Source organism: Acanthamoeba castellanii (assembly GCF_000313135.1).
Source record: "Acanthamoeba castellanii str. Neff unplaced genomic scaffold scf7180000084594, whole genome shotgun sequence".
Lineage (NCBI taxonomy): Eukaryota > Discosea > Longamoebia > Acanthamoebidae > Acanthamoeba > Acanthamoeba castellanii.
In genome coordinates this window covers 530,653-557,934 of record NW_004457584.1, presented here as the reverse complement: position 1 = coordinate 557,934, position 27,282 = coordinate 530,653, and the positions used below count along the sequence as shown (strand labels likewise).

The 27,282-nt window shown below is 59.2% G+C and overlaps 14 protein-coding genes across 14 annotated transcripts in view; 10 read left to right on the top strand and 4 right to left on the bottom strand.

The window, feature by feature from the left end:
• Nucleotides 1-178: 178 nt before the first annotated feature.
• ACA1_054690 (betaxylosidase) lies at nt 179-4,388 on the top strand (the record flags this gene model as incomplete). Its single annotated transcript, XM_004344076.1, has 21 exons — nt 179-277; nt 387-464; nt 581-682; nt 776-910; nt 946-1,008; nt 1,092-1,181; nt 1,298-1,372; nt 1,479-1,580; nt 1,664-1,785; nt 1,868-1,989; nt 2,072-2,214; nt 2,315-2,431; nt 2,532-2,640; nt 2,730-2,795; nt 2,884-3,011; nt 3,117-3,258; nt 3,356-3,504; nt 3,599-3,692; nt 3,857-4,009; nt 4,140-4,237; nt 4,329-4,388. 21 exons carry the CDS (start codon nt 179-181, stop codon nt 4,386-4,388), a joined length of 2,247 nt encoding a protein of 748 aa, XP_004344126.1.
• Nucleotides 4,389-4,849: 461 nt separating this feature from the next.
• On the top strand, nt 4,850-5,195 carry ACA1_054680 (uncharacterized protein; the record flags this gene model as incomplete). Its single annotated transcript, XM_004344075.1, is given in 2 exon segments — nt 4,850-5,176; nt 5,187-5,195. 2 exon segments carry the CDS (start codon nt 4,850-4,852, stop codon nt 5,193-5,195), a joined length of 336 nt encoding a protein of 111 aa, XP_004344125.1.
• Nucleotides 5,196-5,699: 504 nt separating this feature from the next.
• ACA1_054670 (uncharacterized protein) lies at nt 5,700-6,394 on the top strand (the record flags this gene model as incomplete). The annotated part of the gene is made up of 2 exons (XM_004344074.1): nt 5,700-5,744; nt 5,822-6,394. The coding sequence occupies 2 exons, from the start codon at nt 5,700-5,702 to the stop codon at nt 6,392-6,394; spliced, it is 618 nt and encodes a 205-aa protein (XP_004344124.1).
• A 465-nt stretch (nt 6,395-6,859) lies between these two features.
• Nucleotides 6,860-7,665, top strand: ACA1_054660 (uncharacterized protein; the record flags this gene model as incomplete). The annotated part of the gene is made up of 2 exons (XM_004344073.1): nt 6,860-6,939; nt 7,005-7,665. 2 exons carry the CDS (start codon nt 6,860-6,862, stop codon nt 7,663-7,665), a joined length of 741 nt encoding a protein of 246 aa, XP_004344123.1.
• Nucleotides 7,666-7,715: 50 nt separating this feature from the next.
• Nucleotides 7,716-8,619, bottom strand: ACA1_054650 (glutathione transferase family protein; the record flags this gene model as incomplete). Its single annotated transcript, XM_004344072.1, has 3 exons — nt 7,716-7,892; nt 7,997-8,319; nt 8,463-8,619. 3 exons carry the CDS (start codon nt 8,617-8,619, stop codon nt 7,716-7,718), a joined length of 657 nt encoding a protein of 218 aa, XP_004344122.1.
• A 452-nt stretch (nt 8,620-9,071) lies between these two features.
• ACA1_054640 (SPFH domain / Band 7 domain containing protein) lies at nt 9,072-11,069 on the top strand (the record flags this gene model as incomplete). Its single annotated transcript, XM_004344071.1, is given in 6 exon segments — nt 9,072-9,482; nt 9,561-9,815; nt 9,828-9,932; nt 10,051-10,332; nt 10,492-10,666; nt 10,774-11,069. The coding sequence occupies 6 exon segments, from the start codon at nt 9,072-9,074 to the stop codon at nt 11,067-11,069; spliced, it is 1,524 nt and encodes a 507-aa protein (XP_004344121.1).
• A 100-nt stretch (nt 11,070-11,169) lies between these two features.
• Nucleotides 11,170-12,242, bottom strand: ACA1_054630 (Zinc finger RAD18 domain containing protein; the record flags this gene model as incomplete). The annotated part of the gene is made up of 5 exons (XM_004344070.1): nt 11,170-11,294; nt 11,400-11,560; nt 11,702-11,784; nt 11,876-11,990; nt 12,088-12,242. The coding sequence occupies 5 exons, from the start codon at nt 12,240-12,242 to the stop codon at nt 11,170-11,172; spliced, it is 639 nt and encodes a 212-aa protein (XP_004344120.1).
• Nucleotides 12,243-12,430: 188 nt separating this feature from the next.
• ACA1_054620 (uncharacterized protein) lies at nt 12,431-14,796 on the bottom strand (the record flags this gene model as incomplete). The annotated part of the gene is made up of 4 exons (XM_004344069.1): nt 12,431-13,226; nt 13,308-13,466; nt 13,582-14,538; nt 14,633-14,796. 4 exons carry the CDS (start codon nt 14,794-14,796, stop codon nt 12,431-12,433), a joined length of 2,076 nt encoding a protein of 691 aa, XP_004344119.1.
• Nucleotides 14,797-14,832: 36 nt separating this feature from the next.
• ACA1_054610 (Myotubularinrelated protein, putative) lies at nt 14,833-17,686 on the bottom strand (the record flags this gene model as incomplete). Its single annotated transcript, XM_004344068.1, has 13 exons — nt 14,833-14,941; nt 15,040-15,133; nt 15,259-15,358; nt 15,480-15,628; nt 15,705-15,796; nt 15,881-16,049; nt 16,150-16,279; nt 16,355-16,519; nt 16,640-16,797; nt 16,892-17,003; nt 17,070-17,181; nt 17,296-17,363; nt 17,450-17,686. The coding sequence occupies 13 exons, from the start codon at nt 17,684-17,686 to the stop codon at nt 14,833-14,835; spliced, it is 1,695 nt and encodes a 564-aa protein (XP_004344118.1).
• Nucleotides 17,687-18,335: 649 nt separating this feature from the next.
• Nucleotides 18,336-19,630, top strand: ACA1_054600 (uncharacterized protein; the record flags this gene model as incomplete). Its single annotated transcript, XM_004344067.1, has 3 exons — nt 18,336-18,391; nt 18,451-18,462; nt 18,568-19,630. The coding sequence occupies 3 exons, from the start codon at nt 18,336-18,338 to the stop codon at nt 19,628-19,630; spliced, it is 1,131 nt and encodes a 376-aa protein (XP_004344117.1).
• Nucleotides 19,631-20,611: 981 nt separating this feature from the next.
• ACA1_054590 (uncharacterized protein) lies at nt 20,612-21,751 on the top strand (the record flags this gene model as incomplete). Its single annotated transcript, XM_004344066.1, has 1 exon — nt 20,612-21,751. The coding sequence occupies one exon, from the start codon at nt 20,612-20,614 to the stop codon at nt 21,749-21,751; it is 1,140 nt and encodes a 379-aa protein (XP_004344116.1).
• A 560-nt stretch (nt 21,752-22,311) lies between these two features.
• Nucleotides 22,312-23,318, top strand: ACA1_054580 (serine/threonine kinase; the record flags this gene model as incomplete). The annotated part of the gene is made up of 3 exons (XM_004344065.1): nt 22,312-22,367; nt 22,445-22,625; nt 22,647-23,318. 3 exons carry the CDS (start codon nt 22,312-22,314, stop codon nt 23,316-23,318), a joined length of 909 nt encoding a protein of 302 aa, XP_004344115.1.
• Nucleotides 23,319-23,545: 227 nt separating this feature from the next.
• ACA1_054570 (protein kinase domain containing protein) lies at nt 23,546-26,019 on the top strand (the record flags this gene model as incomplete). Its single annotated transcript, XM_004344064.1, has 9 exons — nt 23,546-23,724; nt 23,846-23,989; nt 24,058-24,148; nt 24,224-24,308; nt 24,691-24,872; nt 25,015-25,256; nt 25,332-25,471; nt 25,590-25,748; nt 25,871-26,019. 9 exons carry the CDS (start codon nt 23,546-23,548, stop codon nt 26,017-26,019), a joined length of 1,371 nt encoding a protein of 456 aa, XP_004344114.1.
• A 421-nt stretch (nt 26,020-26,440) lies between these two features.
• Nucleotides 26,441-27,282, top strand: part of ACA1_054560 (uncharacterized protein) — a gene marked incomplete at both ends in the record, with an annotated part of 1,226 nt that continues 384 nt past the window's right edge. The window contains 3 exons of the mRNA XM_004344063.1: nt 26,441-26,625; nt 26,763-26,863; nt 26,967-27,100. Coding sequence (XP_004344113.1) covers nt 26,441-26,625; nt 26,763-26,863; nt 26,967-27,100 — 420 coding nt within the window. The remainder of the gene's footprint in view (nt 26,626-26,762; nt 26,864-26,966; nt 27,101-27,282) is intronic.

Here is a 27,282-nt window from a genome sequence, read left to right as displayed (position 1 = left end):
CGCGTGGCCTCCTGCCTCTCGAGAGTGCCGACGTGCCCACCTGTCAGGTCTGCTCCCCTCAACCCTTCTGGAAGCAGGGCCGCAGAATAAATGCAAGAATAAATAAAAATAAAAATAAAAGTATCACTATTTCCATTCTTTATTATTTGTTGTTGGAAGGGGGGGTGTTGACCGTGGTATGGCCACGCCTCTGCAGGACGCTCCGCTCAAGGACTTGCCGTTCTGCAACACCAGCCTCACGGCGGGCCAGCGCACCGATGACCTCGTCTCCCGGTTGGTACGTAATCAATCAATCATTGCACCCTGCAGCTTCCACACGTAGCGCGAGCAACTGAGTGCTGAGTGCTGCTCACCCACATTCGCCGCATGCATGTCAATGAGATTAGACACTGGACCAGCTCATCGGGCAGATGGGCCACCAGGCGCCCGCCGTCCCCTCGCTCGGCATCCCCGCCTACAATTGGGTAATCATCACTCCGCGCACAGAGAGCGCGACGAGACTTGGCTAAAGTTGAGCTTGCACGCGTGTCGCGTGTGTCACGTGGTGTGTGTCGTGCGTGTCGTGTGCGTGCGGGTGTAGTGGACCGAGTGCCTGCACGGCGTGTTGACCAAGTGCGGAACCAACTGTCCCACTTCCTTCCCCGCTCCCTGCGCTCTCGGTGCCGCCTTCAATATGAAACTGGTGCGCCCTTGGTCCCCGCGTCGTGTGCGGTCATGCGTGCGCGTGCGCGCAAGTCGCTCTATTCACGGAGTGGGCGTGACTTTTTGTATGTAGATCCACAAGATGGCGAGGGCCATTTCCAATGAAGCGCGTGCGCTCAACAACGAGGGCATCGGTGGGCTCGACTTCTGGGCGCCCAACATCAAGTACTCGACCCAGCCCACAAACAAGACAAGACAAGAATCCCAAGTATTCGCTTCTGTTTTCTTTCGCTTACTGACCAGCTTCGAAATGCAATGGTGTGCATCAGCATCAACCGTGACCCGCGCTGGGGCCGCAACATGGAGGTACCCATACCAGGCATCGCCTCAGCGCTGTGTCATGAATTCTTGTTCAGGGTCAACGCGTTGTTGTTGTTGTTGTTTGGTAGGTGCCCGGCGAGGACCCTTTCATGACGGCCCAGTACGTGGCTCACTTCATGAGGGGTCTGCAAGAGGGTGAGGACTCCCGCTACCCGCAGGTACTCACACAATCGTCGAATCAGATTTGTGGTGTGTGTGTGTCGTGTGTGTCGTATGGGTCGTGCGTGTGTCGTGTGGGTGTACCCTGCTTGTCCTCATTGCGCTTGCAACGCAGGTGGTGGGCACGTGCAAGCACTTTGCCGCCTACTCGCTTGAAGCGTGGAAGGACTACGACCGCTTCATGTTCGATGTACGTCTGACGCACGACCCACCATACATGACACGAGCAGAGCTCTCTTTGTTTCCGCCATGACTCGAACAAACCTCTCGGTGGCGTGTTGGTCGGGCTCTGGCAGGCCATCGTGAGCGACTACGACTTCGTTGAAACCTATCTCCCCGCATTCAAGGGCTGCATTGTCGAAGGCCGCGCCCGATCCATCATGTGCTCCTACAACTCGGTACTCGCTTGTGCGCCTAAGAGTGCGTGTGTGTCGCGCGTGCTTTCGGGCTTTGGCGCTGAACGGCGCCTCTTTCGGGGAAGGTCAACGGGGTGCCCTCGTGCGCCAACGATTTCCTCCTCCGCACGATCCTGCGCGACAGCTGGAGCTTCGACGGCTACGTCGTGTCCGACTGTGATGCCGTCGACACCATCTACAACAACCAGTGCGTGCCTTTCTTCTCCAGCCATGACTGGGTCCTTGTCGCTAACGTGTGCGTGTGTGTGCGGTCATTTCGATGGCTGCAGCCATTTCACAAAGACGCCGGAGGGGGCGTGTGCGGTGGCACTTCACGCCGGCACTGACCTCAACTGTGGCGACTTCTACCAAAAGCACCTGGGCAAGGCCCACTCCGAGGGAAGGGTTACCGGTACGCCCCCCGACCCCCCAAATCCCACCTTCGACCCTCACTACACGACACACACGACACACACTTGACTTGGTGGTGGCAGAGGACGAGGTGCGTTTGGCCGTGAAGCGTCTGTTCCGTCAGCGCATGGAGCTGGGCATGTGGGACCCGCCCGCGGAGCAGCCCTACAAGCAGTACCCGCCGTCCGTCGTCGGCTCGCGCGAACACTCTGACCTCGCGCTGCAGGTTCGGACTTAAAGAGTCACACCCGCTTCTCATTTTATGTCCGACAATCTCTACGTGATTCGCATAATTTCCATTTTGCTTTTGCTTGTGTTCGACGCAGGCGGCGCGCGAATCGATGGTGCTCCTGCAGAACCGTCGGGGCGTCCTGCCGCTGCGCAAGAGCGTGAGGCGGGTGGCTGTCATCGGACCCAACGCCAACGCCACCGAGACCATGCTCGTACGCGCTCCCCACCCTCTATGGTAACGCACGCACGGCGAGTGCGCGTGTGCGGTTGTGTGTGTCTATGTGTGGCTGATGCCCGAAAATTGCTGGACAGGGTAACTACTATGGGTCGAGGTGCCACGACGGGACGTACGACTGTATCGTGTCGCCCTACCTGGCCATCAAGGCCAAGCTGCCGCAGGCTCTGGTCACCTACAACCTCGGTACCTCCTCTCTCTCGTCATTCCACTTACCACCCATCTCGCAACTCACGATCGCACACGCACGACCGCACACGCACACGCGAACGAAGGCTGCGATGTGGACAGCACCAACACCACGGGCATTCCGGAAGCTGTCAAGGCCGCCCAGGCTGCCGGTACCACAAACTTGCTTGTGCGGTCTTTGCGGAATGTATGTGGAATGTGCTCAAGACTCACCGCTGCGCGATTGGTGTTCAACGCCAGATGTGGCGATTGTCGTTTTGGGACTGAATACGTCTGTCGAAAGCGAAGGCAAGGACCGCGTGGCCATCACGCTGCCCGGCATGCAGGACCACCTCATCAAGTCCATCGTCGCCACCAACACACCCACTGTACGACACGACACACACAACGCAACACACGACACAACACACACGACGCGCACAACGCGACATGCGAAACGATGCACGCGCGGCTCAAGTTTCCTCCTGCGGCAGGTCGTGGTGATGATGCACGGAGGCGCGGTGGCGATCGAGTGGATTAAGGACCAGGTGGACGGCATCGTAGACGCCTTTTACCCGGGCGAGAACGGCGGCCAGGCCATCGCCGATGTGCTCTTCGGCGACTACAACCCGGGCGGTACTTTGAATCATCTATTGTTGTGTCTGTGCATGCGTGCGTGCGTGTGTCGTGTCGTGTGTGTCGTGTGTGTCGTGTGTGTCGTGTGGTCGACAAGACAACAAGACTGACGGGACAACACTGCTAGGCCGCCTACCGGTGACTGTGCTGCCGGCGAACTACGTGGATATGGTGCCCCTCACCAACATGAGCATGCGCGCCAGCGGCAACAACCCGGGCCGCACCTACCGCTACTACACCGGACCCGTACGCCTCCCCGCCGCCGGCCACTCATTCCTTCCCAGGGACTGGAATGCGCTCTTATGACCGCTGACTGGGTGGGCGGACACTGACTGCTCAGGCACCACTGTGGGAGTTCGGGTTCGGCCTGAGCTACACCACGTTCAAGACTGAGTGGCTCTCGACGCCGCAACCGAGCGCGCTCAAGTCCTATGGTGCGTACCGTGTTACTTGCTCACTCACAGCTCCGTCACTCAACCTTACACCATCGCACACGCGCACGCGGAACGACATACGGCACACGACACACACATGCACACACGCACACGCGCGCACAACACACACACGCACACGCGCGCACACACATGACACGCAGCAGCGAGGGACGAGGCAGTGTCGTTCCGCGTGCGGGTGACCAACGTGGGGCCGGTGGCCGGCGACGAAGTGGTTCTGGCCTTCGTCACGCGCGACAACGCCGATCGTGGCCCGCTGAAGCAGCTCTTCGCCTTCGAGAGGGTTCATCTCAACCCCGGTACCCGCCCCCCTGGCCCACGCGCATGGGCCGTGCGTGCGTGTGTGCGTGTGCGTGTGCGGTGGTGTGTGCGTGTGCGTGTGCGGTGGTGTGCGTGTGCGGTAGTGCGTGGCTCATCGGGTTTTCGCAGGTGAGTCGAAGGAGATCTTCTTCAACACGGGACCCGACACCCTGGCGGTTGCCACCGACGGCGCCATGGAGAAAGTCGTGCACCCCGGCATCTACCAGGTGCGCGCCCACACTCGCACTCGCGCGCGGCTTCACATGACCCATCGACAAAAATTATTATTATTATTAGATCGAGGTGGGTGTCGGCAAGGGCAAGTTGGTGCACCCCATCGAGGTCGTCGGCCCCGCCTTCGCCTTCCCGGCCGTCTGAGGCACTGTTTCTCAGCCTTCTTATTGATGTAATTAAAAATGTTGTTTTTGTCCGGCCGAAGGGATCGGGCCGGACCTACTGACATTCAGCACACTCGCGTGATCGGACCGAGATGACGAGGCTGGAAGGGCCGGTACTTGACACCAACAGCGCACGTCGAGAGAGCGCGGCACCAAGATCCAGAACGAGCCGTGTTCCGTGCGTGCTGGGGACGGCGGAAGAGAGAGCGCAGTCTCGCACGCGGCGTCTGCAACGAATCCGATGGATTGATCCGGTGGATCCACGTTCGCACGCGGACTCCGGCTTGACGCGTGCACTGGGGGCTCACACGTTCGGGCGCCATCCACCTCTGTCGCCGCCACAACGCCGCCGCAGCTGTACACCACCGCCACAACGACAACGACCATGTCGACGAAGGACACGGCCCGCCGCCGCAGTTCTCAAGGGCGGTAGTGGGCAAGATGGTCAAGCGCGCCTTCCCCTCGGTGCGCTCGCGCCGACTTGCTGTGAAGGGCACCACCAAGCAGTTCTACATCGGCATCCGACCACTCTTCACCTCTTCTTCTTCATCTTTATCTTCATCGCACACATCACCATCGACATCACCATCACCTAGTTCGTCGTCACCAGCTTCGTCTTGGTCGCCGTGGTCCGGCTCGACCAGCCCGCCCGTGGCCAACTCGACGCCGCCTTCCTCTTGGGAGCGCTCAACCGAGAGGTGGGGCGAAGTCGGGGACTGCACGACGAGAAACTGGATCCCGCGCTTGCCTGCAACCCGACCCCCCGCGGTGGGCGCAGGCGCGTTAGTGGCTGGGTTGTGGTGGGCCGCGGCAATCAGAACGCCCCACAACTTGTACACGTCATGATCACCCAAGTTTTGGTCTCCTGTTGCTTGGAGCCAATCAAACCGAGAGGGTTTAGTAGCCTAATCTAACATGTTCCAAGCACCCACTATCGCAGGGTTTTTAGGTCCGAGTTTTCCATTTGATGTTCCTTCTCATAGAGCTCTGATATGGAAACCACTCCTGGCAGATCGACCAATGCCAGCCTCAACAATCCCCCTGTGGATCCAGCCAGTTCAAGTGGACAGAGGAATCCGCAGAGGTCACATGTGGTGCAATACTGCGCGGAGTAAACCCAATCTCAGATGTGGCAGAATATGAACAAGCTGTTGCGTCCGGCTCTTAGGCTTGGACCTTAGCTTCTGTGTCCTCTATCTGCCCCATTCTCGCGACTGGCACAAACCAGTTGGCTTGGCGCTGATTTCGGCACATCATCACTGCTTCCACTCCCACCCACCGTCAACACGTCATGGCCGACGTGCAGAAGTTCAAACGTCGCCTCCACTCCTGCCAGGTGCTCCTTTGGTACCCCGTAGGCCCCTCCCCAACCGCATATTTTTGTTCATCAACAGTTTAGATCTACTCTGATAGGTGCCATATAAAACCGCTAGGCTCAAGGAGCACTATGAGCCTGTCGTATGTCACCGCGACGAGGAGGTGGTGCTCAAGGAGAGCGTCTACGATGAATACACCAACCACTTCTGTGACCCACAACAATCGCTCTTCAGCCGGGCCGTAGTGGGCAAGATGGTCAAGCGCGCCTTCCCCCAGGTGCGATCGCGTCGCCTCCGCATCGCCGGGCGCGTCGCCCAACACTACACCGGCATCCGACTAGCCACCTTGGCCCAGCCTACGGCCACCACCGCGGCCCACCAACCCCGCCTGAACTCAGCAAAAACCGAACCCCAATCGAGTGATACCCTCGGGCGCTCATCAACTCCATCGCCTTCTTCTTCGTCATCATCGTCGTCGTTCGATTGCTCGGAGAGGCGGTGCGTGCTCGAGGAGCTGAGCGACTTGACCAGTTCGTGGGATTCGGTGTGCGCTGACGTGGGGCCGAGCGGCCTGGATCAGGGACGACGAAGCTCGCTGGTGGCCTGGGCAGAGTCCATCATCGAACCACCATCACCGCCACCTTTAGCACCCATCGCCAGCCAAACATAGCTTTCATTGAGAATCAGTTGGGTTCCTGCGGGCTTGGGGGCGCGGGTGTCAAGATGAAGAGCTTGGGTAGGTCCTGACACTGGGCTACAGCTGCTTTAGATCAGGATTCTGGTCTTCTTCGCCATGAGCACCAGCATTACGTCTGAGTTGCGATTGTGCGCATAGTTGTTACGGTCCGCGGGCACCAGTGACGCGGTCCAACGCTGCTGGCTGGTTTATGCCTTTTTTGAATTAAGGTTGTCAGTTTGTGTCTTTTGTTCCACATGAACGTGATCTCGTTCCAAGCCTTAGTCTGAACTGGTGAGGTATGCGCCTCGGCTCGTCGTGGCCAAGAGTTTCGCAAGAACGGCCCCAGAAGAGTTCAAGATATAAGAAGGAGCTGCGAGACCCTCCCTTGCATTTCTTCCAGACCACACCACAAGAGAACACTAGCGCGCGCGCACCCACAAACGGAAACACATCACGATGGCTGAGCTTACACAGCTTGAACGAAAGCTACACAGCTATCAGGTCATCCTCTGGTATGCGCCGGCCTTCCCGCCGCGGTGAACTTGAATGTTAATTCCACAGATCAGATAGCTCACCCACATCTGGCCCCAATCAACTGCAGGCTGAAACAAACCTTCGAACTGGATTGGGGCGCAACACAAGGCCAGCCGGACGCCGTGAGCAAGAGCAGCGTGTACAGAGAGTACGTCGACATGTGCCGCAGGGAGGGCCGACCGGCCCTGTTCACGCGCGCCGTCGTGGGCAAGATGGTCAAGCGCGCCTTCCCCGACGTGCGCACCAAGCGCAGCGGCCCGCGCCACAGCGTCACTCAGTACTACCTCGGCCTGCGTCGCTCCGTCATGACCTATGACCCCCGACCGGTCCCAGCCGCGGGCTGCAGCGACGACGCGCTCGCTGTGCCTCCGGTCAAGGAGGAAGTTGGCGTTAGCGACGTACTTGACCGCGATCCCGGGTCGTCGGGCTCGTGCGAGTGGAGCGTCGCCAACCCCTCCACAGACCCACAGCAACAACAAGACATGGCCGGCCACGACGACTGGAAGGACCTCGAGAGGCAGTGGGACTCGACCTTCACCCAGCGAGTGGTGACCACAACAACGCTGGACCGCTGGACGACGTCGGCCGTGGCAACACCGTCTGCGGCGGGAGACGACGAGGACCTCGACCGACTGCTGGCCTGGGCCGACACTTTGGCGGCCCAAGACGAGGACGCGCTGCTGTTGCTCGCGCCGGACGTGTGCCCCAGCCACTCCCCGTCTTGGTGACATTCTTATTTATCATTTAATACATATGTATGCAAAGAATGTTTGTAACTTCACTCCTTCTTGGCGTAGACGTCGCGGGCGAGGTAGGCCTTGACGCGATCGCGAGCGGCGAAGCGGTCGAAGAAGGAGGTGATGGCCGGGTACTTGGCCGTCACCTCTTGGCTGCCCTCCACGCGCGTGTTCAGCATGGCCACCGTCGTCCACAGGTACACGTCCGCATAGCTCAACTAAGGGAAGATGAGCGAAAGGGTGGATGACGTCAGCAACATGCTTCGGTTCGAGCCAGGCTGGATGACGTCAGCAGCTCTGTTTGATTGATCTTTGGTGGTACCTTGGAGCCGACGAGGAAGCCGTTGTCGCCGTTCTTCTCGAGGAGCTTGGAGAAGATGGCCAGCTGGCCGGGCAGGTAGTCGGCCAGCAACTGAGCCCTGGCCTCGGCCTTCTGCTCCTCGGGGGTGCGGAACACGGCCTGGATGACGCGCGTGCGGATGTCGACCACGCCCTCGGCCGCCTGGTCGATCAGCGCGGCCTCGTGGGCCGAGGTGCCGTAGTAGCCGTGCTCGCGGGCCAGGTGGCGGGTGATGGCCGAGCTCTGCGCCAGCGACAGGCCCGACGGGTCCTCATAGATGGGGAGCTGCCCGAACGGCGCCTTGCCTGCGCCATCGCCACGGTCAGTCTATTTTCTGTATTTTCTTATTTTCTTTCTGTATTTTCTTATTTTCTTTCTTGTTTCCTTTTCCTTTAAGGGTGCTGCGCTGCAACGCTGGAGTGAATGGGGGTGGAGTGAAGGTGCGTACCAGCGGCCTGGAACTCGGGCTTGAGTTCGGCCCAGTTGGCGACGGCCACGTAGTCGTAGTCGACGCCGGCGTCTTCGAGGAGAAGGCGCGGGGCCTCAGCGAGACCGGGCAGGTTGAAGTAGGTGAGGGTGGGCTTGGTCACTGCGGTGGTGGTCATCTTGTGAGTGAGTGTTGGTGTTGTTGTGTGTGGGTGTTGTTGGTTGTGGATGTGATCGATAAGGGCGGATGGTCTTTTTATTGCGTTCTTATCGGCGTGACGGATTGAAACTACCCGAGCAAAACGGCGAGATACTCGTCATTCCTGCGGCGATTGGCGAACATGTGCCCTATTTTGAGAATTGTCGTATATCGAATTTTCAAGAAAACTGCAACCATTATTTTCCTAAAAAGGATCCCCCAATAACATTCAGTCTTCAGCAAAGTGGTGTAACTTTTCGTTCGCCAATTCTACCTCGGATTCTTCTTTTCAAATTCCATTGCGGCAAACCAGCGTCCTCAAGTAGTGCAGTCCTTTCCCAACTCTCACTCAACCACTGCAGTGCCGGCCTACACTGGCAAACACCCCCCCCCGGCAACCACCCAGGCTACCACCACCCGGCACCAGCCAACATGAACATACAGGACAGCGGCAGCGGCGGGTACAAGCAGCTGCAGGCCGGCGGAGGCGCGGGAACCGGCAGCGATCTGGGCTTCCAGACGTCGACCAACACGCGCATCGAGGACGGGGTGAGCCTGCTCGACGCCCTGGAGGACCTGGGCTTCGTCCAGAGCAGCTCGGCCTGCGGTGCGCTCGGCGTCGGCCTGGTGGCGTGCACCGGCCTCGGCGCGCTCTACGTGCTGAGCAAGATGCAGCTGATCCAGGAGGGCAGCATGGGCCTCACCCTGCACAGCGGCCAGCCGGTCATCCTGCGGCCCGGCCGCTACGTCCTCCTGTCGCCGCTCCACAGCTTCGTCGAGCAAAAGTCCATCAACGACGACCTCATTGAATTCGGTCCCATCACCGTCGTCACCATCAAAAAGGTTGGTGTGTGCGGTCGCGTGCGGCGTGTGCTGCGTGTGCGGCGTGTGCGGCTTTTAACCTTTGTCTTTCTTTCTTAGGGCCAGCTGGGTCTGAGCTGGAAGAACGGAGAGACGATCATATTGGAGCCCGGCCGCCACATACTGGTGGCGCCGCACGTGTTCCAGGAGGCCAAGGACATTGGTGCGCCCTACATTGAGCTCGGGCCGATCAAGCGCATCATCGTCAACGAGGGCCAGGTGGGCATCTCGTACGACACGGGCAAGCTCGAGGTGCTGCTGCCGGGCCTCCACATCCGCACGTCGCCCACATTCCGCTTCCAGGAGTTCGTCTCGGTCCAGGAGCAGGTGCGCCGGCTGGAGCCGCTCAAGGTCAACACCAACGACGGCATCGCCATCATGGTCAACACCATCATCACCTACCGCATCGAAGATCCCGTCCGCGCCTTCAGGGTACACGCACACGCATTTGGCCGCACACGCACCACCGCACACGCACACACACGCACACTCCTCATAAGCTCCATCCACGCACACTTCTGATATGTTATTTTCTTTTATTATATTGTAGGATGTGAGCAATGTGAGCGAGGCGCTGTTCGAGAAGGCGGAGGCGCTGGTGACGTCGATCTTCCTGCACCACTCGCTGGACGAGATCGCGCCGACGCTGCCGTCGGGCCGGCACGAGTCGCTCGAGGACCCGGGATTCGGGTCCGATGATGACCAGGACGACAATGACAAGGACGACGAGCTGACCAGGCGCAAGAAGAAGAAGATGGGCAAGCAGCGCGAGATCAGCACGCCGTCGCTCTTCAGCGAGATCGTGCGCGAGGCCTTCATGGACGAATTGCGGGTACGCTTTCTTGATTATTATAATTCTTATTTATTATTTATCATTTCCCTTATTTGTATTTGTATTTACCTTATTGTTGATTATTTATACATTCTATTACATTAATATAATAGAAAAACAATTCTCACTTCGTGTGGGACTGATTTTGTGTGGGTGTAGGAATATGTGACGACGTGGGGCGTGGTGCTGATGGACATGAGCATCGAGAAGCTCGAGTTCCACGACTCGGCCCTGCGCGATCTCCTCACCCAGCGCGCCTCGAACAAGCTCCAGACCGCCTCCAACCGGGCCAACATCGCCGCCCAGGCCCAGACTGGCATCCAGAAGGCCCAAGGTACACTCAGCACTATGGTCATCATCATCATCACCACCGCTACAACAATGATCAGCAGCATCATCTTCTTCGTGGTCTTCTTGATCACTCACACTGCTGGAGTGCAGGTCTGGCGCAGGAGGCGAGGGTCAAGGCCGACGCGGAGCTCTACACGGCCGAGCAGCGGGCCAAGGGCGCGCGGCTGCAGGCCGACACCGCCCTGGCGCGACAGCTGGCGGTCATGCGCGCCACGCGCGAGATCGTGGAGGCGGCGGGCAACAAGACCTCCTTCATCCCGTGGAACATGAAGGTCGACCTGCGCGAGGGCTCGGCCGGCAGCGACCACGGCTACCACCTCTCCGACGCCTCGTCAGCCCTCTCGCCCGACGAAGCCCTGGCCCGAAACGCTCTCGTGGGCCACTAGGCAGGCCTTCCTAGTATGTATGTTTTATATAATATTAAATTAAATTCTATTCAGATTGTCTTTTCGTAAAGCCAAAAAAATAACGAAGGGATAACGTCGTTTAGGGCTGCGGCCTGCGGATGGCCGAGTAGTGGGAGGTGGGGGACTGCTGGCCGCGGTTGTAGTACTCGTCGCAGACGAGCCGCAGGACCGGACGCTCCTGCGTGCCCTCGCCCGAGTGCCTGCCTGCTCACCATACAACGAAAAGAAGAACGAAGACGACGGTGACGACGAAGAATGAAGATCAATGAATGGAAGGAAGGTTGTGTGTCCACCGGTGGATGGTGGTACCGATGTACTGGCGCTGGGACTCCTTCTCGTCGGTGGTGAGCTCGCGGAGGCCGTTGTGTGGCGATGAGGGCCAGCTCGCCACGGGCAGCTTGAGGAAGGCCACCTCCCGCGTGAACGTGTGATACGGCTGCACATTGGCGCCCTCCGCCTGATTGATCGTTCTGCGCGCCACACACACGAGCACATCGGCATGAACGTGTGCCGGGTACGCGCGGGTGAGTGTGTGTGTGTGGCGTGCGTGTGTGCGTGCGTGTGTCGTGTTGTTGAGTGTGTTGCGTGTCGTATGGGGCGATGAGTCGTACTCGGCGAGTTGGATAAAGGAGGGGCCGTGCTGCTTCCAGTCGGGGTCGTCCGTCAGGTAGAGGTACGCGTGGATCATCTCGTGCTGCGGCGCGACAGCGCAGGTCAACACTCAGTCGTTTCACACGCACACGCACGTAGCACAGGCACCACCACACAAAAGAGACATCATGTACCAGGAGAGCGTCGATGACGTCCTGCCTGGTGCAGTAGCGCAGGATGGGCTCGCTCAGGTCCACAAACACCCCGCCGCCCTCCTGCTCCGACTGGACCAAACACTTGCCCGTGTCGCTTGCAGAAGAAAAGAAGGGGGGGGGAACAAATAACTCTTCAGCCGCACACACGCACCGCACACGCACGCACGCACACACATGAGAGAGCGACTAACGTTTTGAGGGTGCCGCTCCAGGCGAGTGTGGCGCGGGATGACACCAGAGAGTGGAAGTAGCGCTGGTCGTAGCGCTTGAAGAGCTCCTGGATGTTGACCACCCAGGGTGCCTCTGGGCCGGGCTTGGCATCGGATTGCTGCATCATCGCCTCCATCGTTAAGATTATAAAAAGTGCATAAGATATTGTTTGTTGCTGTTGTTCAACGTTGGCTTGGGGTGGTTTGGGCTGTACCATTGTGCCGAAGCCAACGAGCAACACGCGGTTCGTCAGCGGCTGGTCGCTCCCGGCGCGTTACAAGGGGTCAGTGATTAGCCAAAAACGACCATAAGAGCAAACCAATGTTACCGTTCCACAGAACACATGAGAATTCGAATATATGAATAAAAGATAAGATCAACTACATAACTCGCTGTTTTCATGGTCGTGACCCGGCCTGCAGGTACAAAGAAGAAGTGAATGAGTGTCGTGTGTGTCGTGTGTGTCGTGTGTGTCGTGTGTGTCGTGTGTGTCGTGTGTGTCGTGTCATGAGCGTTGAATCGTACCTTGTTGATGTTGGTGGAGGTGATGTTCTTCTCCGAGACGAAGCGCTGGATCAGCCCGCGCTTGGGCTCCGGCAGCGACGACGCCGCTGCCGACTGCTGCGATTGCAGCTGTGGCCCGGCGGGGCCGTTGCCGTTGCGATGGTGCGCCGGCGTGAAGGGCACGTGGGCCGGCGCCGCCATCTTGCCGCGCGTCGCCTGGGACGACGACAGCCACGACGAGCCCGACGCCAGGCTCGACGTCGACGACGGCGACGGCGCTGGCGGCTGCGGCGATGCCACGTCAGCAGCGCCCGATGATGTGTTGCTGCTGCTGTAGCTGCCCTTGTTTCTGCCGGCGGCCGCCGACGAGGCCGCGCGGAGGAGGAAGTCGCGGTCGGTCTCGGCCATGTCGTCCACGTCATCAATCAGCACCGCCGGGGAGCTAGTCGGCGTCCGCGTGCCGGCGTCGTCGTCCTCGGACTCGTCGGCGCCGTGCGACGTGTAGGGGCTGCCCGTAGTGGTTGTCTCGTCGATGCTGCCCCGGCCCTCGCCGTTGAGTGCCATCAGGATGTCTTCCTCGGCCGGCAGCAGGATGCGTCGCGCCACCAGGTCATCCCTGGGATGAGGCACCATCACAAGTCAGCCTCGCACGCACGCACGCACGCACGCACGCACGCACGCACCACCGCACACGTACCTGGTGGGTCGGCGCATGAGGAAGGGGATCAGCTTTTTGCCCATCTGGCGGTGAAGTGAGAGCTTGCCCTCGGGCATCGGGACGGCGCCAAGGCTCTCGTCCGCCGCCGCACTGCGCGGCGACATTGCCGGCGGCGCTACTGCCGTCTGGCCGAACGCTCTGTTCGCCATCCACCCCAGGTCAGCACACACGACCACACACGACCACACACACCACACACACACACACACACACACACACGACACACCGCACGGCACGCATCACGTAACGGTACCGTACAACGCCGAAGGACATGGGCGAGGGGGCGGCGGCGGTGGCGGGCGGAGCGGGCTCGGCGGCAAGGGGCGCGGCCAGGGCGTAGGGCGGCGAGCGAATGGGCGGTGGCCGGGTCGAGGGCGACGGCAACGGCGAAAACGAGGCCGACGACGGGTTCGACGAGGGAGGCGACGGGGTGGTCGTCGCCGACGACGCGCCACCGAGCGGTGGCGGTGGCGGGCGACGCGACGGCGGCGACGGCATCGGCGGCCGAGGCGAGTTGCTGGGGCTGGGTCCTACCGACGAGGCCGAGAGCGCCGGCAGCGGCGGGACGAGCGACGACGGCGCGGCGGGAATGCGTCGCTGGCCCGGCGAACGAATGAAGAACTCGACCAGCTCGTCCGGCTCCTCCTCCTTACTTTTCTTCTTCTTCTTTTTCTTCGTCTTCGTTTTCTTGTTTGCCGTCGCTTTCGTACTCTTGTGCTGGCCGCTGTGTTTCTTGCCGCCGTCGATCTCGCTGCCGTCCGACTCCGAGTCAAGATCATCGTCGTCATCATCGTCTAAGTCGTCGTCGTCGTCGTCATCGTCGGCCGTGGCGCCGGCCTCGCGCCGCTGCTTCCACTCGGCCTTCCACTCGAGCTCGAGCTGGTCGCTGCCCTGGTGCGTGGCCTGGTCGAGCCGCTCCAGAAAGAACGCGGCGCGCTTGCGCTCGTAGGCCAAGCGCGACTTGAGCCGCAGCGCGTGCTCCATGTGCTTCTCGGCCAGCCGTTTCATCCGCTTGGCCTCGGCCTCGCGGCCGGCCAGCTCCTTCTTCCACCGCTCCCGCTCGGCCAGGTGCTGCAGAAGGTCGTCCGGCGGCGGCTGGCCGTCGGCGGTCGCAGTGGCGTTGCCGAGACCGGCCGCGGCCGCGGCCTTCTTGCTCTTTTTGCCACTCGCCGGCTTGCCCCCGGCGATGAGCATGTTGTCTCGGCACCATCTGATCGAACACGCACGCGTGCGTAAGCATAGTTGCGCGCGTGTGCGGTGGGTGTGTGCGTGTCGTGCGTGCGTGCGTGCGGGAAAGTGAGGACCTGTCGGCGTTGTGTTCGTTGTAGCGGCAGAAACGCATGAAGTAGAGGCTCCAAAATTTGAGGTGCTTTGCGAGACTCAGGGGCACCAGAACCTGTGGCCCAATCACACCAGCAACCACAGTCAGCACCACGGTGCAACACACACACACACACACACGACACATACAACACACACACACACACACACACGATTTGATTGGCTACCGTACCTGATCGTAGGGGATGTACGCGCGCGAGGTGAACCTGTCCCTGTGCTTGTCCGTGTAGCTCCACAGGGAGACGGTCTTCGAGTGGAGCTGCGCCGCTTGCCTGCAGGCCCGGCGCACATACGACCGTCCGGCCATCAGTCCGGCACACACGCACCAGACCGAACAGGAGAACCAGGAGGAGAGGGGAACTGAACGAACCGGTCCTTCTCTGAGTCGCACAGGAAAGTGCCGTACTGGCACGAGTATAGGGCGTCCAAAATCGTCACCAGGAATTCCTCGTTGAATTCAAAGCCTGATCGGAATGACAAGCACGCAGCACGCAACACGCAACACGACACGCGACAGGCAAGACGATGAGGGCTTGTTTGTACAGGTGGAGGAGACGAGAGATTGCTCTTGTGTGCGGGGGGGGCGTACATGTGGGAAATTGATGAAGCAGCTGGTGCACGCAGTCGATGAATTGGGGGAAGATGGGCGACCGATTACTGTCGTCGTAGTGCTTGTCACCGTGCCCATACTACACACAACACACACACACACACACACACACCACACCACACACGACACACACACACACACACACAAGTTTAGTACATGCTACTACACGAGCGATGAGCACTGATGGGGAAAGCGGGTACCCGTTGCTGAAACTTGTGCCCAACGGCGAGCCACTCGCGCTCGATCAAGGTGGCGAAACCTTCGATGGTGCGGTAGAACGGGTCGAGGCAGAGCATGGCCAGCGCCGACAGCTGCGACGTGCGGTCCCAGCCATCTGCTCGATCGACAGCTGTGATCAGCGCAGGGCACACACGACGCACGACACACGACGCACGACACGCGACAGAGGAGGACAGCTGGCGCACCGGAGCAGTGTGTGAAAATGGAGATGCCGGCCTCGATGGTGAGCACCATCCGGCGTGTGCAGGCCAGCAGCAGCGAGACGAAATCGAGCCACCTGGAAAGCCAACCGCGCAGGGTCAGTCGCCCGAGCGAAGTGTGCAGTGGGGTGTGTCGTGCGGTGCGCCGAAGTGTGCGGTACCGAGAGTTGTCGAGGGCGGTGAACCAGCCCTTGTCTTGAACGCTGAGGTGGTTGCAGATGTCCTTCAGCTTCTTCTCGCTGTCCCGCATAACGTGAATATTATCGATCCCCAGGAACTCCAGCGCGCCGCTCTGTCCGATGCCGCCCTCGAGGCCCTCCACCTCGGCCACTGCTTCACCACCACCACCACCCACCACCACCACCACGTATTTGAGCAACGTGGGCGTCGAAGGTGGTGAAGCCGCCGGCTTCTTCTGGGTGGTGGGTACCTGCGATTGCGTCCTCGGACATTCCGCTGATCTCACCCGCATAGTGCGACATCGTCTCGTAGCCAGCGCCCCGGGCCTTGTTCGCGGCAGCATTCACCTTGGGCCGCGCGTCCATGATAACCAACGCCGACTGATTGGTCGAGAGAGACGCAGAGTCAACATCAATTCAGTGAAAGCGACTAAGGTGGTAGTGGGTGGTGGGTACCGAGGGGGTGGCGCGTATGATCTCCTTGATGAGGTGCTCGTCTTCGGTCGAACGGCTTCCGCCGATGCCCACCAGCGGCTGTGCGGCTCGCGTGATGGTGGCCTCGTTCTTGGGGTGAATCCACGACAATATAGGAATCCGCCCCTTGCTCCTGAACGCACCCACCTGCACAATTTCACAATTTGTTAAATTATAGAAAAATAGTTTTAATTGTAATATTAATATAATCTAAAAAATAGTAAATATATATATATATATAATAAAAAAATGTGGAAGAGAGGAAACCTTGTGGAGGGTGATGTCGCTGACGTTGGCCGGGACGGCGAAGACGGACGGGTAGGTGGGGCAGATGAGGTAGGAGTGGTTGGAGTCGGAGATGCGCCACTTGTCCGTGGGGAGGCCCATCCGCTGCAGATCCTTTCTGACGTTGGCCCGGTCCCACCCTACCGCGCGCACGACCATCACGCAACTCAGCAACACAACACACGACACACGACACACACGACACACAACGCATGAGATGGCGCCTGTAGGTACCATTGACGCAGTGCTTCGTGGACAGGGTGTGACTGAAGGCAAATAAATTCTTGAGCTTGCCCGAGAAGGCAAACATGCGAAGCGTGCTCTCGATCTTGCGCATGGTCAACTCCTGCGACCAACGAATTAGTAGAATTAGTATTACTGTGGGTTATTATAATTATGGATTGTTATTTACCATTTGCTTCTTGGTGTTGGTCGGATCAGCAAGGGTGTAGGGCATCGTAAACTGGAGCAGGCGGAAGTCCTTGCAGTGGATGCGCACGTACTTGTCCTTTTTTGCTTCCACCCTGCATTGTGCGTGTGCGTGTGCGTGTGCGGTGCGTGGGTGTGCGTGTGCGATGATGTGTGCGGTGAGAGGAATTAAGAGGATAGAGAGTTGGCAAGAGCAAATCAAGTCGTACCTGCTGATGGCGCCGAGGGGCACCTTAAAATCCAGGCTGTTCCACCACAAGTCGTTCACATCACGTTTCTGTTTGCAAAAGCGCGTCAATGTGAGCACGGCGTGTGAATGTAAGCTGACCAGGCCACAGGGCAGCTGGCAGGTATTCGACGTACCGTGGCGCTGCTCGAGCTGGAGGAGGAGGTCGAGGAGCGCTCAACAATGAAGAGAAGAGCAAAGTTGGTGATGACGAGCTGGCCGAGCGCCGGGGACGACGCGCCCGAGGGCGGCGACAGAAGGGTGCGCATGGCCTGCTCCCGCACCACGCGGGCGTGCATCACCGGCTGCTCGCCGCCGCACAAAAAGGGCTCGGCCAGCGCCAGAATCCGCTCGTCCGAGCCATCGCCTTCCATTCTTCAAATGTTAAAAAAAAACCTTTAGTGGTGGATTAATTCAACGTATTTGTTGTGATCAGATTCGATTATTACGCATGCAGGGGGTGGATGATTTTTGAATTCGATCAAAATGAACAGGATGGAAAAAGAAAAGAGGGTAGGGTACCTTTCGTTTAGAACGGCAGTGGCAAGCGCGCTCAACAGTTGGCCAACCGACAAGTTGGCCTTTTCTTCTTTGTGCAATGATTTTTTCGTAATTGTGGAATTGCAGCCACAGCCAATTCAAAGCCTGGCGGCCGAATCAGCATTCAAACAGATGGTGGAGAGCCTTCACTATCGGCGAGCGCCAACAGAGCACACGGAATGCACTTCCGTGGCGGCTGGCATGTTGGCATGCCGAGAGCTGAACAATAAGTCAGTTAGTTGGTGACATGTCTCCAAAGGCCAACATTCCTGGTTAGGCAAGTTCCATCATCAACCTCCGTTTCCGCCACTTTGCGTGCTCTTGCCTTCCTCTTTGCGTGGAGAAGAATCGTGTGTGACTGGCCGGCTGCGTGATTTTCGTTGGCACGTCTTGGCTGGCCCGGGCCGAGGCCACTTGATTCAAAAAAATGAGACACCAAACAACATTTCCTGCACTGTCCCACTTGCGATAGACACACTCAACATGTCCGACCTCACTCAACTCGAGCGGAAGCTGCATGGCTATCAGGTCATCCTCTGGTACGTCCCTAGCTTGCGCCTCCTCTCTCTCTCCCTCCATCCCAACCTGGCTGCTGGAGGGATAGTCCCACGTTCAATAGGCCTTGAGATTCCACGGGAACACAGCCCCTCATTCTCAACTCGTTGTGAACTCTTGTCTGACCAATCACTTTCGTTGTGTGTGTCCAACCAACTAGGCTCAAACAAACTTTTGAGGCGGTGACGGACCACGACGACAATGACAACGCGCAGAACGAAGCCGACGAGCAAGAGCAGCGGCCTCCTCTTGTACAAGTGGAGCAGCAGCCTTATGGGGCCAAGACCAAGACCGGATCTGAGGCCTGCGGCGTGAGCAAGAGCAGCGTGTACAAGGCTTACGTCGACATGTGCCACTGCGAGGGCCGACCGACCCTGTTCACGCGCGCCGTCGTGGGCAAGATGGTCAAGCGCGCCTTCCCCGACGTGCGCACCAAACGCCGCGGCCCGCGCGGCCGTGTCACTCAACACTACATCGGCCTCCGGCCGATCATCAGCTGCAGCACCAGACACTCGCCTCCCTTCTATCAGAGCACTTCGGAGGTGGAGCGCAACGGCAGCGTCGCCATCGCGATAGAGCCGAAGCCCGACACAGCAGCCGAACCGTGCTCGAGTCCCAGCGTGAGTCTCCTCGAGCCGACCCAGATCGACGCGGCCTGCGCCACCGCGGAGCACTTCGACGAAGGAATTGGTTCGAACCACCGCGCCGCAGGGCACGACGAGGAGGAGGTGGACGGCGATGACGACCAAGCCCCAGGCCTGTCGGGCTCCGGCGTGCCCCAGGCTGGGGCGGCGGTACAGTTTGTTTCGGCCTCTCGGTCAAGTCACTCTCACTCCTTCTCTACCACGCCCACGTCATCCGTGGATTCGACTTCATCAACGACCATCTGGGCGCCCTTCCTGCCGTCAACGCTGGCGGCCATGGGCGGCCTTGCACCCGCGATCCGACAACCCGCGCCGGCGCAGCACATCCCGCTCGAGACGCTGGAGAGCCTGTGGGACTGGCGACATGAGGCGCCGAGCGACTTTGAGACCTGGCCCCCGTCCGTGATTGACACCACCACCTCTTCGGAGCCCACCACCCAGGCCAACGGCAGCTGGCCACCTCTTCCGGTCAAGTGGGCGGGCGTGGAGCGAGGCGGCTGCGAGATGGTGGAGGACCTTGAGTCGCTCCTGGCGTGGTCAGACGTGACTGATGACCCCGGAAATGTAAAAGAAAACTAGAGAAAAGAAACAGAAAAGCCAAAGAAAGACTACGTGGCGGAAAAGGAAAGACATGACGTGGCAGCTGCGTGCCGGCGCCAGAAGAACATACCGGACAAGGCGCGGAATTTGGTACTTCCCTGTCTTGGTGAGAGAGACGAAGTGCCTTCTCATCTTCACTCTTCTCGGCCCCTTTTGGGTGGCAACCTCACGAACCTCCCACCCACCTCGCTCAGTTTCGCTCCCTCGTGTAACTCTTTTGCAGGCCTTCTCTTCGCCTCTGCTAAGTGGCACGGCAACGCAGCTCGTCCCAGGGAATAGGCTCCAACACACCAACGCACACACCGCAAGAGAGCGCCGGCATCCGCACCTCGACTCGACAAAGAGAAACGATTTTTATTTTCATCTCAAAGAGAGAAGGAGGGGTGCATCCACCCCAGCCAGGCACTTCGCTTCGTGCACTCCGCCAGCGACGAGCAATCAATCTTTGCATAGACCGACTCCGTTGACTCGAGGTAGCAAGGCATCAACCTCTAATCCAACCTTCTCTCAGCACCTCAGCTTCGATTCTTTGAGCCAGCGCCGAGAGCCGCTCTCGGCCACCACCATGAGCGAGCTGCCACATCTCGAACGAAAGCTACACACATGCCAGGTCATCCTCTGGTACGCAGTCTTCCTCCCTTCCACCAACCACCTCCTTCTGTTACATCTGGATGTCAACGAATACACCGAGGCAAGATGCAGGCCACCCCCTCTGTTATTTATATCCTGGGATGTGCAACGACATCTTATGCACTTGCAAGTAATAACACAAGATGAATATCACATCCAACTTACCACCTAATCCACCCACCCATCGTCCGCACATGAAGGCTGCGGCGGTCGTTTCAGCATGTGAAGCCGCACAACGCTGAGGGCGGTGACGGCGATGACGGCGAGGCAGGCGCGGACGAGCAAGAGATCACGATCAGCAAGGAGGCCCTCTACCAGGCCTACATCGCCATGTGCGGCACGACCGACGCCTCGCCGCTCTTCTCGCGGCCTGTCGTGGGCAAGATGGTCAAGCGCGCGTTTCCCACGATTCAGACCCGTCGCCGTGGGCCGCGCACCAACGTCAAGCAGCACTGGATCGGTCTCCATCAGCTCACCAACGATGAGCTACTACTCTCGGACGACTCCAGTGGCCCAAGCCACGAGGACCTCGCCCAGCCACCCGCGCAGGCGCACTCATCTCCGTCGCTGTCGCTGTCGTCGTCGAGTTTGAACAGCACCACGCCTGAGCAGAGCGGGGTCCCTGTAACGAACTCCACCAGCACCTCCTGCGCCGACCGGGCCGCCGTTGCCGCCGCTCAAGCCCAGGCCCAGCCGGCGGTCCACAGCAGTTACAATCACCACCAGGGCCAGCTACACAACAACCCGTCGTCGCAGCCGCCGCAGCCGTCGTTGGCGGGCCACAACCGAATGGATCCACCGCAGCCGTATGCGCTCCCGTGTCACGGGCCGGACCTGGGCGACTACCACCAGATGCGGTGGCAGCTGGAGCAGCAGCACCATCGGGAGGAGGAGCGTAGAAGCTTCAACTACGACTGGCAGCAGCAGCACCAACCACAACAATACAGCCCACCTCATTCACATCTGACGGTCGAGCCGCAGTACCTCGAGCATCCAATGCCGCCGGACTACGAACTGTCACCGCAGCCGGTCGCAAGCGAAATCGTGCCCGACTACCTTCTCCCGCTTCGTCAGACCACTGCCTCGCCCAACCGCCACCATCACCATCAACAACAACCGCTACAACGACTGCCGCCACAACCACACCCTCAGCCACACCCTCAACCAAACCATCGGCAGCATTTGCACCATCACAGCCCGGCCCACAATCTCCACCACAGCCCCGACGCGTCCGTGAGCGAGCGACGCCCGCGACCTCCGAGGGAGGGACCGGGTCAGTCGCCGGCCGGCGAGAGACGGAGAACGGATGAGCGCTGTACAGACCACAACGTCTGGGCCGGGCGGATGATTGCAGCGACGAGCAGCGAAGAGCCACAGAAGCGCCGCGGCCACCTCCCGGCGACCACCCCTCCCCCCGGCCGCCAGCGCAGCAGCTCCCACACACCACGCAAGTGTAATTCCATAAACTAGGTTGACGATCTTGGTATGCACTCTAGCTGTCATGTTCATGTTACGTTCTACATTCAATGTGTCATGAGCCGCATCACTGCTTGTCCCGCCGGCCAAGCTGCACTGGGAGGTGACGTTGGACGCTGATTGGCGTGTCCGCGTGGAATATGGTGGTGCGCTTGCATTCCTTCCTTGTCTGTGGGCGGCTCTTGGGAAGTGTCCCAGAAAGCTGATGCCACCTGGCATCATGAGCAAAACGGCAGCTAAGGTCATGAGGCAGGATTGAGAACAAGGACTCCGCGCGGTTGAGAGCAGGAGGAGAAGGCCGGGAGAACTCGGTGGGCAGCTTGGAGACGACAGTGCGAACCGGCTTTAAATGGAGAAGGGATGAACTCAAGATGGCCCCGCTGCCTCCGATCGACGTGACACCTTGGCGTAGTTGGTATGCACGCCACAGCTCGGTCGAGCTGCCAGGTCACTCTAACAATCTGCTACATGCCATTTCTCTACGCTAGCGGCACCGATACGGACCACTTCGCATACAACCACCAGCTGGGGCCACACTGATCATTATCATCACCATGAGCGACTTGGCCAACCTCGAGAGGAAGCTGCACACCTGCCAGGTCGTACTCTGGTGCGTCATCATCTCTCGCTTGCCTACACCCTCTACCTCGCAGAGACGCTCAAGATTTTTCTTGTGGGGGGGGACAGGCTCAAGAACAACTTTGAGACGCCCGAGGGGCTGGAGCACTGGGAGGCCGACCCGTCGTCAGATGAGGGACCACAAGAACTCGTGGGGGTGAGCAAGGGCGTCGTCTATCGGGCCTACGTCAACATGTGCAGCCGCGAGGGCCGACCCGTCATGTTCACGCGGCCGGTGATGGGCAAGATGGTCAAGCGTGCCTTCCCGCAGGTCCGCACCAAGCGCCGCGGCCCGCGGGGCCATGTGGCCCAGTACTACGTCGGGCTACGGCATCGACGAAATGGTACTGCCCAGGCCGTGCAAGCGGTCAAGCCCGCCCCGAGCCGCCAGGCCAGCGCCAGAAGCGGCGTTGGCGTCATCAAGAGGCATCCTCTCCAGGTGGCGGCCGGTCAACACAAAAACGAGAGTGAGCACGACGAGAGTGCGAGCGAGATGAGGCCCGGGTTGAGCGGATCGAGCGAGGACCTGATGGCCTTGGCGCTCCCTTTCTTTGAGCTCTTGGCTCCTACGGCGGAGGAGCCCCCGAGCAAGACCGCCACGACCACCACTTGCTCGTGGGCAGATTGCGCAGCGGAGGAGCGGACGAGTGGCGATCAGGGCTGCGTGAAGACGGAGGGCGAAGACCTGCTCGAGGCCCTGGAGCGGCAGTGGGAGTGGGAGTCGGGCGCCATGCACGCCCGGTCATCCACCACGGACGACCGCCTCGAGTGCTTCACCAGCGTTGCGGACGCGCACACGTCGGAGAGCCTGGTAGAGGAAGGGCCGCTTCTCGCCGAGCTCCCGCCGCCCGGAGGGAGGCGCAACTCGCTGCTCGAATGGGCCGGGCAGGTCATCCCTCCTCTGCCCAGCTGGCCCATCAGCATCAGCCCTTTACACATTTAAAATACACCAATCATCGTTCCGTCTGCTTACTTCACCACCGCGCTCAAGGAATTTGAGTTATTATATTAATTAATCTGGTCTGTGTGGTGCCCCAACCACAGAAGCTCGACAACGGCCAACAGAGAGTCAAGCCAACCCGTTCAAACAAGAAGGAGACCAAAGAGAAGACCAAGGAGACCAACGAGTCCAACGTACGGCCAACAAAGAAGAAGGAAAGGCGATACAAGATGGCACGTTGGAAGGTCGCGTTCGATGAGCTGTCGCTCGAGAAGCGCATCGGCAAGGGCAACTTCGGCGAGGTGTGGGTGGGCAAGTACCTGGGGCTCGATGTCGCCATCAAGCGTCTGTTCTTCACCGACGATGAGTTCATGCAGAAGTACATTGAACGCGAAATGGACACCCTCACGTACGTCTTGACCCCCCCCCGAAGTCAAGAAAACAATTCGAGTAGCGGCTGAAATCGTCAGCGCTCATTTTGGCAACCATTGGTCTGATGTCTGTTCTCCTTGGATCTTCCACGCATGCAGGGGCCTCACGCATCCCAACATTGTGCAGCTGATGGGCATCTGCACCGACAATAACGACGTGTACATCGTTACCGAGTTCGTGACTGGCGGCAACCTACGTAAGAAGCTCAAGGAGAAGACCGTGGCCCTCTCCTGGACGCTCAGGTACGTTCTACGCATAGGTCCCATTCAATTCAAATTGAATGATAATGCTCAATTCCTTAATCACGCAGGGTCCGATATGCGCTCGACGTAGCCCTCGCGATGACTTACCTGCACCACAAGAACATCATGCACAGGGATCTCAAGTCGCCCAATTTGTTGGTAAGTACTCAATGGATCTGAATGTTACCCCTCCTCAGTAATTGACTCTAATCTCTCTCCCCTTATCACTACAAGATTGGAGGCAATGGTCGGATCAAGGTGTGCGATTTCGGTCTGGCTCGTACCTCGCCCACCCAGAAGGACCAATACATCACCACCGGTAAGGAGCCTCTCCATCTCTCTTCTCTTCTTCACCCCAGTGCCACGCCTCCTCTGTGTTTCAAATTCAACCTCTGCACACCCTGGCCCACTCTCCTCCTTCTCCGCTCCTTCTCTTCCTCTACAACTACTCTTCTGGTGACATCGTCTTTCTTCTTCTTCTTCTTCACTCCACTTCTCTCTTTCTCCTGCGGCACACTACATTAGTTCGTATGTATCGCCGTCTCTCACTTCAAATTCACTTCAACGCGACCCTTTCTCTCTCTCTCTCTCTCCGCCCTTGCTCTTTGATTCACCCCACCAACCGACTCTCCCCTCCCCTCTTCTCGCGTTTCGTTCCGCGTTCGTTCTTCTTCGTTTTCGTTCTTCTCTCTTTTGCGCAGTCGGCACGAACGAGTGGATGGCGCCCGAGGTGGCCATGCAGGACCCCTACGACCGATCCGCCGACGTGTTCTCCTACGCCATGGTGCTCTACGAGCTGTTGGTCAGGGACAAGCCCCCGCCGCGCAAGCTCAAGGACGCCTACGCCTGGGACGCCCCCAAGATGAAGCAGACCATTCCTCCCGTTCGTGACTTCGACCCGCTCGGGCGCCCTCAACACACACACACGACACACACGACCTACGAGACACACACACACACACGACACACCACACACCACACGACACACGCACACGACACTGATCTTTCTCTTTTTTCTGATACAGGACACGCCCGAGCCCCTGTGGAAGCTGCTGTGCGACTGTGCGGCGTTCGAGCCGCCCAAGCGACCGGAGTTCAAGGAGGTGGCCAAGCGGCTCAAGGCCCTCCTGGAGACCATGCCCAAGGAGGAGGGCGACGACGGCCAGGACGTGGACGACACCGTCGACTACGCCGACGAGCCCGTCGCGAGGCGGGAGGACTCAGATGACGAAGACGAGGAGGACGAGGAGACCATCGAGACCACCAGGTGTGTGCGTGTTGCGTGTTGCGTGTTGCGTCGTTGGCGCGCTGTGCTAACGGTGTTGGGGATGCATGAATGCAGTTACATCGCGCGAGGCCAGGAGATCACGGAGATCACGAAGACCATCAAGCGCGCTTTCCGTAAGCCCGAGTTCGTGCACATCCAGTGCGCCATCCCCAAGAAGCCCGCCTGGCGCGCCGGAGCCGACCTGTTCATCACCGGTACTACTACGACGAGCCCCATCTCTCTCCTTGGTTCGCTTGCCTTTGTCTGCGTGCCTCGACCCTAATCTTCGTTCTTCGCTCTTCGCTTTTCGCTTTTTCTTTCCTCGCACCACAGTCAAAGTCAACAACCAGTCGTCGAAGGACCTCAAGAGCTGCCGAATATTCATCCAGGAAACGCACCAGATGGGCAAGAAGATCAAGGTGACGCGCTCGAAGCAGAACGAAGTGAGCGACGGCACCTTCCCCGTCAAGGCCAACACCCAAATCGAAAAGAGTACGCCTCTCTGCCCGCACACCACACACGCCACCGCGCGCGCACACACACACCACCGCACACGCCACACACAACACACACACAACACCGCACACGCACCTGACAACTTCCTGATGCGACAGATGTGCCGTTCACCATCCCGGGGTCCGTCACCGAGTCCACAGACGAGCTCAAGCACGAGCTGGCCCTGGAGTTCAACCTCAAAGCCACCTTCGGCACGACCCACCTCAAGGCCTACCTGCCGCTCAACGTTGTCAAGGGGCGGAACTAGGGTCACCTCAAGAAGCCCAACGACCCACGCTTTATTCAACTATCGCTCTGCGCGCGCGGCACGCACAAACAGCCCACAGTGTACAAGATATTCAATCTTACCGTAAATGTTTATTCCAACCAACCCACCCTGGCACCACGCGTGTCGTGTGCCATGCGCGTGTCGTGCGGTTTTTTGTACAAAGTGTAGTTCACTTGAGCGGGCTGGCCTCTTGCTCCTTCCTCGAGCTTCTTGCGGAACGCGAAGCAGAGCGGGTTGCAGCGGTCAGGAAGAAGTCGAATCGGTTGACATCAACGCTATGGCTCATTTTGTCAGCGCTGGCCAATCGGTTGCCAACCGACGGTCATCAAAGACACAATTTCAGGCATCCCCAACCAGTAACGCTTCCCCCTGGGCGCGGTAGCAGCAAGCGGTGCGAGCCATGACGCGGATTAGTGAGGGTGTGACACTGGCGCTCGTTGCGCTGCTGGCGATGCTTAGCGTGGCGGTGGTGGTGGACTCTGCGCCCAGCGAGCCGCCCGTGCTCGCCTTCAGACCGACCGGCGACCGCAGCCTCATCGCCGTCAACAACCCCGAACAGCTCTGGCACTCCGACTTTGCCGACCCGTACTACCACTCTTCCCCCTCAGTGCTTCGCTTTTGTTCTTTTTATTAATTTCTATTATCTTATTAATTATTCTTTTTATTAATAATGAAAATAATATTACTAATAATTTAGAGTCTTATGAAAATTAATCTGGCAGTGCGCTGGGGAATGTGGTGCTGTTGCGGTCGGAGGACGTGCGCGGTAAGGTTCGCAATTGGTGGGAGCTCTACAACCGCGCGGGATTCCCCGCCAGCTACGGTACCGTGTGTGCCCTGCGTGTCGTGTCGTGTCATCTGAGGGTGCGCGTGCGGTGGTGCGCATGTCGTGTTGTGTGCGGCCCACTCACGCCCGCGTTGAACAGGCGTGGTGGCCTACAATCCGCATCCGAACAAGACGGTGGAGGTGACGGTGACCGGCCGGGGCTTCACCCCGACCGTCGAAGGCGGACTTCCGTTCGTGCGACTCATGAACAACCCGATCCGCGAGACCATCCGCGTCCCCCCGCTCAAGGTGATCGCTCCCTCCCCTCTTTGGTGTTTTCGTGGTCGCTCTAACACGTGCGTGTGCGGTGTGTTCGTGCGTGCGTGTGCGGGTATGCGGGTGCGCGCGCGCGTGTGTGTTGTTATTTCTTCAGTGGGTGTGGCTGATGCACGAGGACTACAGCATCCCCAACGAGG